Below are 8400 nucleotides of genomic sequence, written 5' to 3'. Positions count from 1 at the left end.
AAGGTATTTTCTTTGATTACATCTGCAAATAAGATATTAATGTCAATTCAGTGATATGAAAATTACTCCCTCACTATGTAATTTGCACCTTAGTTATTATGGGTTTCATGAACAAGGTATTATAGCTGCACAGAATAAGCCGTGGATTTATAATTTATTTTTTAATTAACAAAACTAAAAAAGCCCCCACTAACAACAAGAAAAAAAAGAGGTGTCTGTGCCCAGCTTTTTATTTGCCTTGGCGTAAGTATTAATTCTGGACAGAGGATAAAAATGCTGCTCCTGGTTGTTTTGCACTCTTCTGCAATGACATTTCACCAGAGAGAAGTAATAAGTAACTGAGATGAAAATGAAAGAGAAAAAAATTGCTTGCTTTCTGGGATGGCATAGAGAAGGGTTTAACATTTCCTTTAGCTTTCTTGAGATAAAAACTGAACTGCAGCTTTTTTTTTTTTTTTTTGAACCAGAACTCCACATCACGTATGCTACACTCAGTGAATAATCATGTATGCTACAATCAGTGAACAATGTTCTTGCCTATCCCAAGGCTTGATTCAACTCCTGTTACAGTAGATGGGAATCCACCCCTTGCAGTCAGCAGGAGGTGGAACAAGACTCCATTGCTTATCCATCTATCTGCTTGGGAACCAGCACTGCCATTGGGCCCGCTATAATGGGACATGTGAAAGAATGGCATAAGATTTTTTTGAGCATCCCTTTGCACTGCAGTTCTATGTAGTAAAGTTCCTTGAAAACACTGGGATTTTAAAAAGTATTTGCAGCCCCAGATCCTTAAAAGACCTTCTCAACAGGCATAATTAGCTTTATACCTCTAGTAAATCAAAAGCACATTTTGAGTGAGTGAGTGAGTGAGTGTGTGTGTGTGTGTGTGTGTGTGTGTGTAGTGTGTGAGTGTGTATAGTGTGTGCAAGCTCACATCCTCCTGTGATTGCTCATATATCTGTGAATTGGAAGCATCACTACCAAATAAATTTATGCAGTAGCAAAATACAATTTCATAAGAAAAGGAAAAAAAAACCTATTGAACTGGAAGGGAATGGAGACAAGAAAGGGCCTAAGAAAAAGATGTAGATAACAAATCTGTATCCTAAAGATATGAGGTCACACCTACACTCTTACGTGCAGTACGTTTGAAGTTGCATGGTTTTTGTTGTGATGAGAGAGATGCTGGTTCTACTCTCACCCTGGTTTTACACCTTCTATTACAACGGAGTTACTTCTGCTGGTGATCCAGTTCCCATTAAAGTCAATGGGAAGGTCCCCAAGACTTCAAAGAGAGCTGGATCAGGTTCTCAAGAGGACCTGGGAGAAGAAGCTAGTTCAGCCACCTTCATGTGCTTCTTAGGAGACAGGAATCAAACACAGAAATATGGTTAGGACCATGTTCAGACCTCCTTCGATAGGCACATAACTTTGGTGCTGTGACCCCTTCCCTCCATTAACTGTAGAGATAGCAGGTGGTCTGACTCACTCACCGCCCACCTAAATAGTCACGTCTAAATTAGGTGCCTATCGCGGACAGTCTGAACATGGCCTTTACAACAGCCCTCTTGCTCCAAGGCCTTCCAGTTTTACTTTTTAATAAAGACTTAGGCCCTAGGCTGGAAAGAAATCATGCAAAGCTTGTGCAATTCTCCCAACAGGCAGACTGGGGAGGGTCACAGCTGATACTCAGAGATCAGTGCTGGCCTTCGCAGTAAGAGCCTGGATCCGAGCTGAGTTGCAGGTCTTGCAAAGGATGTGTCCATCCAGAGGGTAACAGCCCTGATTGTCCCCTTCAGACAGGAGGCCGCCACAGTCCTAGGCAAAAAGCAAATGGAAAGACCAAAGTGAAAAAGAAAAAAGAACAGGATTAACCAAAGAACCTATTAGTCAAAGAAACTCTCTCCTCACTCTCCACCTTGTAACAGGATCTAGCCTGAGTCAGCGTAAAGCATGAAGCTGAGGTATGTGATGTCTTTCACGATTAAGCCATTCCCTGATAAGAGACAATGCTGCAGAGAAGATGGGTTCCCAAGCTCTCTGCTAAATTTAATCCAATTGAAAATAAAAGGAGATTATTCCCTTCACATTTCTGAGGAAGGAAAGGTCTTTAGCATTGGAGAAAACATCAAACTTAAGCACATATTTATTAATGCGAAAAAGGATAAAAAAGAAGCATCCCTGGGAAGGAAGTTTGGTACTAATATCTGATTACAGGTAACCTCCTTTGGAAGAGTCAATGCACAAAGTTCTAGCATCCCTGCCAGGGGTAACAGCCTAGAAAGTTCCCTGCCTATCTCCCATTACCAGAACTGTCACCTGTATTCATACTGCAGTTGGTCCAAAAGGTTGTGACCAAAAGGAGGATTTCACCGGGGCAGCTGCAGAAGACACCCCACTAGAAGGCCCAAACCCTGCTCCAGAGACCTCAGAATCTAAACGGCTAAATGTAGCTGCTAGGAAAGTCAGGAATTCATCCTCATGGTGTAGTCAGGCAATCATTTACCCAAGGATTTCTGACAGGGCTGTGGTGAGGGGATTGCAGCTTTCTTGGAGGCCACCCCCCTTCATCATAAATCTGTGTTTGTAAATACACCTGGCATGAAAGAGGTGGAAAATGAAGAAAAAATATTGTTCCTTTTGAGATAGAAAGTTGAAGCACATGGAGACGAAGGCCAAGATGCAAAAGGATTTTCAGACATTGTGCCACACAGGACTACTCTGCCTTACTGATTTGGGAGTCTAGCTCTCATTTTTATTGTCTTACTGACTTGCAGCTCCTGTGGGAACCTGTGTTATGCAGAGATCATAGTGCAGTGACTTCTGAACCAGCAAATCCACATGAATGCTCTAGGTCAACTCCACAGCAGTTTAACTGCCTGTGAGATGATGCTCCAAGCTAATAATGTACAATCCTGGGACCTGTGTTGGCCATCGTGGAGTTGTGTGAGTGTCTGTGTCCTGTGCTCTCCACTGCATCTACCTCTGCTATTCAGGTGTGTGGAGCAAGCTTAGGTATCTCAGCAGCCAGAGTGGGGACTTGCCACATTACAAGTTAGGTTCTGCAAAATTGAGTGTAGGGATGTCTTTAAAAACTGGGCCTAAGTAATGGGCTGATATGTACCTTGGAAGCCAATATCAGAACTGAGAATCGAACCAGATGTCTCAAGTCTCAGCCTAGACCTTTATGCATTAGTTCATCCTTTCCAGTTAAAGTTATTAAAATCTGCAACTGTGATAAGAAATATGTTTGGTCTCATTTTCTTTCCTTGCCATCTGGCTGATATATTATCCAAGAAGTAACACTTCCATTGAAAAATTCTTGAAGATTCCCTAACACAGCTGTTACCACATGTTAATTGCTTTAAGGTGATTTTTCTTCTCTGTCTTCAGATTCTTACCGTCAAAATTATATGAAGTGCATAATGAAACTGAACAGGAAAGTAGCACAAAAAGCATTGCACAAAACAAGAACGATCATGTTTATGTGTCCATTAAAATTCTTCAACCCAGAGCCATATGCTGAGTTTCCTGTACAATCTTGCTCAAATTCTAACATGCATTAGCGTTCATTTTAAGAACATAAACATGAGCAACGTTTGTGTCCAAGCTATAATTTATGATGTTCTCAAATATTAAGCTCTAATTAACCGAGTCACATTCTCTTGCTCTCCTAATGAACCTGTTATAAACAAGGGACCTGATTTTCTTCTCATTTGCACTGATATAAATGAAGAAAAATTCCTTGCATGCTGAAGTCAATGAAGTAATTTGATTTTAGAGCCATTGTTACAATAGGGTATGCCTGTCCTGTATGTAACCATGAGGCTGTGATGAATTTAAGCCAACCTTTGATTTCTCACCTTCACATGATTAGAATACTAACCTCGCACCGGTAGCACTGGACATGGAAGTCACGATCCAAGGCGACAATGCGTACGGTCTCCTCCTGTCCTGGGGCCGGCATAATAGGCTCCTTACACACCGAACATCTCGGTGCAAATTTCCTTAAGAAAGAAGAGATGGTCCTAGTCATCTTCAAACTCAGAGCCAAAGTCTTTGCCAACTGCATCAGCAAGCCAGAAATGTGGGCATATGTACACACACACACACACACACACATGCATATTATCACATTTTGCATCTGCACATAACTGCCTCCTCAGAGCCAGGAAGGAGCACTTTAGTCTTACAAATCAATTTCAGTCTTGCAGAATATTAAAGAACATTTTACAGACTATTAGGAGAAGCAGCAAAGCATATTCCACTTGCCCTAAATAACAATTAAACTGCCCACCGAGTGACCCATGATTGTGACATCTGTGCACTCCTGCAACCCTTAGGCTCAATCCTAGTGTAACTCTAGGAAAGTCCATGGAACACCTAATGACCAGGAGAGATCACCAGGATTGGCTCAAAGAGCATCTCTTGAAAAAAATCTGAAATATTAAAAATTGGAGATGGAACAAAAAGGTAAAGAGTCTTAATTGGGACAGCAAAGAGATGGGCCTCACACTAATTTCTTGGGGTTTATTCCATCCATTTTAAACCTCTCAACGTTGTTCCCATTAAGCACACAGGGATAAACTTCTAGCTGGGCTCAGTCTCAAACACAGGAAGCATCAGGGCAAATCTGACCAGCTGCATCTTCTACCTAGAGTCAACTCAGTTACCCATTAGTGTGTTACCCAGGCTTGGAAGGGAACGGGTCTGGGTGCAAAGACACCAACGCTCGCTCTCCTACAGTCAGCCTGCGTCAGGACTGTATCGTCACAGTCGCTAGCAGTATGAAAGCTCAAATAAGGGTTAGCTCAGAGATCAAGAGGAGCACAAACCTTTCTTTTCCCTCTTACATTCTCCACTGTATGCCCTTCTGGCTAATTTATGTGTGTTCTGTATTAACTCTGGTTTTGCTCCCCCCGACTGCCCATGAGAAGCTACGATCTCTACTCCCAGGCAATTGGGGATACACGGGAAGAGTTAGCCTGTAGTGAACCTTTATTCACTGTTTTGGTGAGAAACCTATGGGTAGCAATTCCCTGGCTGCAAATTCTGCTCACAAGAAAGAAACTTATAGCTACAGAATCTGTTGCCATTTAATGAGAGCCAGGGTCATGGACTATAGAGTGACAGAGGGCAATGCTTATGGCAAACATCAGAACATGAGGAGATCAAAGGCCCTTCTCTTCTGAAATGCCTAGAAAAGATTGACTCCGCCACCCAGTCTGTCACATGAACCACTCCAGAATTAACTAGCTTAAAAAAAAAATCTATCTGTAGTAAGAATAAAGAAAAATATTAATTCACTGGCAGCAGATGAAAGATGTCTGTGTAGTTGCGATCTAATGAAAAAATGAATTAAACAGTGGCTATAGTGAGTGCTCTGAAAAATAACTTAAATGGATCATGATATGACCGGAGCTGTAATCGCAGTTAATTATATGCTGCTTCATGCAAGCACTTCCTTGTGCCATTTAGCTCAAACGTGGTGCTTAAAAATACTTTAACATTTCTCCGTCCAGGCCACTGTGGGTAATTCATTATGGGCCAAACATTAACCACAGTGAACTGGAGATGACTCTTGCTGATATCAGGGGACTTGGATGTGCTACTGGGGGCACCAAGCTCAGGGGGTAGCGAAGTGACAGCGTGAGCATCAGGTACAGTTTTTTTATCAAGATGTACAAGGCGGTAGAGCACTCCACCTGCAGACCAGGGGGGGACTTCCTCCCCAGCCAGTTAAAACTGGGCTGGCCCAAGTGCTGTTGACTGCAAGGTAGCCTGGCTAAAGGCATTCTGAATGTCCGACAAGGTCTCCAGCTATTCCCATGATCTTTCCCTTAATTTTTCACTCACGGATTTGGTGTCCTTTCCTCAGATTGACAGCCACCCACCTCCCACTAAGAGCCCCAAGGTACAGATCTGGTCATGGCCAAAAGACTTCAAGGTGGGACATCAGCTCCTGTTCCAACCTTTCTCCTGAAGGGATCTGAGCCCCTGGCTTGCAGTTCTTGGGGAAGGAGGAGTCTCCAAATCATATGGGGGTGTGAGGAAAACCCTTTGGGATCCTGACTGGTGTTTTAACCTTCTTTTGGGCCTCTGCTCATGACTGAATTTTACCCTGCACATGATCTCCAGCACAGAAAGCAAGACAACACACAGACGCTTCAGCACCTGCCAATTAGCCCTGCCCATCTGAGCCACAGAGAACGTTCTCATATTGGAGTTCAATGTGCTGGTTGATCGCGGCTGCTTTCCCTTCTGTCAAGTCAGCCTGCTTCTTTGAGCTTTCAGGCCCACACACTGATGTCATGAGGCTCTAATTAAGTCTACCCCCTTAGAAATTAAGAGATAAATGGTTGAGATGTAAACTCACATTTGTCAGTATTGATTTTCTCTTTTAATTGAGGGGTGTAATGTGTCTGTCTTTTCTATACAGGGGAAACATTTGTGCTCTGATTATATCTACCTGTCTTCCTTAGATTAGCTGTGATGATGGGGGTGGTAGTGGTGGCAGTGACAGAAATTACTTGCAACTGTACTTTTCAACTTACCTTAAATAGCAGTTTCACTATAAATTATTACCAGGGCTGTATTTTTAGCACCTTTAAAAGCTAATTAGCAACTAGAAACAAGAGTAGCTGTGAGCATTCTGTGGCCAGCTAGATCCCTCTAGCCTGTAAGCAAACACCTGCAGAGGGCAACTGAGCAGGACCTCTCTTAATTGCTCCGTGAAAGAAGGGGGGCAGACTCAGATATGGAAGTGCAGGTAGAACCAGCAAAGGGAAATGTGCACATGCTGCAGTGCAGGGTAAGGCAGGAGAGAATGCAGAAAAGAAGAACACAGAGGTTTATCTATAAATTCAGACTTAAGAAAAAAAGAGATGAAGGAGCACCAGCCACTAACCAATTAATCTTGTATGCCACAGTGTGCATGCTTGAAGCAAAGCCCCATGTACCTAAGAGTTCTGGAAGTAAGTGGCAGAGTGTTCAGATTTCTCTGGACACAGGATAAAAAAGGAGGATTTTTAGGAACAAAAGACAATAAGCAAAGCCACGGAGAGCAGCTTGGGCCATACTTGTGGAAATCCTCGATGCAGTGGATGTTCCCACCGGCATCCACGGTGAAGGGAATCCCATCCAGGCTGCGATGGCACATTACACAGGTGAAGCAGTGGGGATGGTAAGCCTTCCCAGTAGCTCGGAGTATCCTTTCCATGATGGGCTTCGCACAGACACTGCATTGCTCCAGTGTGTTCTGCATAGAAAACATACATGCCAGATGTGAGCACCGTGTCAGCAGGACATTTATAAAGGTCAGCTGGATTGGAGGCTGCTGATCTACAGAGAAGCTTTAGGTACTTTCTTTTCATCTCTTCAAGTGCAGTACAGTCACCAAAGACTATGACAACAGCACAGGGTCCAGGTCAAGTCTGTAGCAGGAACACAACGCAGTGTAATTGTTGAGAGAAGACCAGAGCCTTCTCTCAGCAACTCTGATAAATGATCACAGATGGCTCATCAGGCAAGTGTATCTGAGATATGGCAGCTTCTGTAGCCAGCAGCACCTGAGAAAGTAATGTAGGCTGCACTCCTGCATGTTTGCCTTCAGACTGCCCTACCTGAACAACCTTTTGCAGCTGAGTTGATTAGAGACAGCCTCCAGGATGTGTGCAGTGCAAAGATCAAGCTCACACTCCTGGGGCTATACAGAGACCCCTTAACTGCTCTGTCAATACAGCTCTTCTAAAGGATCTTCATTTGCCTTGTAAGTAAATCTTGATCTTTCTCTTCCCGCCAGGGAGACTTCTGTTGAGCCCAGGGAAAAAACAAAGCTGTGTCTGCAATGAAAGCCTTATGAGGACAGGAGTTCAGGATGACCTAAAGTGCTCATTTATCTCTGGCCCCAGATGTTTGAGATAATGACTGTTAAATGCCAGTTCTAAGGCCACGCTCCTCGGCTCATGGGTTTTACATACCAGTTTGTTCCTGAAGCACTGAAGCCAAAACCCCACCTTTCAAGTGGGCTCCACTCAATGATTCATCTAATTCCAACCTCACTTGCCCCTGCAGTCAGTTATAAAAACACCAACAAACGTTTGCTTCAGATGGTTGTCTGTGGGGCACACCAGCCTTTCAGTTGTGCAAAGTGCCCTTTCAAACCAAACACCTGAAAGAGACACTGCGAATTGAAGGTGCATTCAACATAGACAGATGCAAAAGATAAATCTGTGGCAAGATGAATTGGCTCATTTCACTGGTCTTTGGGAAAGAGAACTTCACTCGCTACCCTTGCTTGATATGTCTGGAGTTATCAAATAATGTTATCAACCAATGTTTGAATCTTGGATGAAGCAGAAAGTCTACAATTGTTGGGATATACAGAAAAGGAGGGGG

At 43.3% G+C, this 8400-nt stretch overlaps 1 protein-coding gene across 9 annotated transcripts in view; it reads right to left on the bottom strand.

The window, feature by feature from the left end:
* Positions 1–1631: 1631 nt before the first annotated feature.
* LPP (LIM domain containing preferred translocation partner in lipoma) overlaps positions 1632–8400 on the bottom strand; it is a 356904-nt gene continuing 350135 nt past the window's right edge. For all 9 annotated transcript variants that reach the window (XM_067301782.1, XM_067301780.1, XM_067301788.1 and 6 more), the window contains 3 exons: positions 7083–7261; positions 3890–4010; positions 1632–1821 (listed from right to left, as the gene is read on the bottom strand). In XM_067301782.1, coding sequence (XP_067157883.1) covers positions 1693–1821; positions 3890–4010; positions 7083–7261 — 429 coding nt within the window. In that variant the 3' untranslated portion in view covers positions 1632–1692. The remainder of the gene's footprint in view (positions 1822–3889; positions 4011–7082; positions 7262–8400) is intronic.

The sequence above is a fragment of the Apteryx mantelli genome, chromosome 9 (assembly GCF_036417845.1).
Source record: "Apteryx mantelli isolate bAptMan1 chromosome 9, bAptMan1.hap1, whole genome shotgun sequence".
In the NCBI taxonomy this organism is placed as follows: Eukaryota; Metazoa; Chordata; class Aves; order Apterygiformes; family Apterygidae; genus Apteryx; species Apteryx mantelli.
Note: the sequence above shows the minus strand (reverse complement) of the source record. Positions and strands in the feature narration are given on the sequence as shown.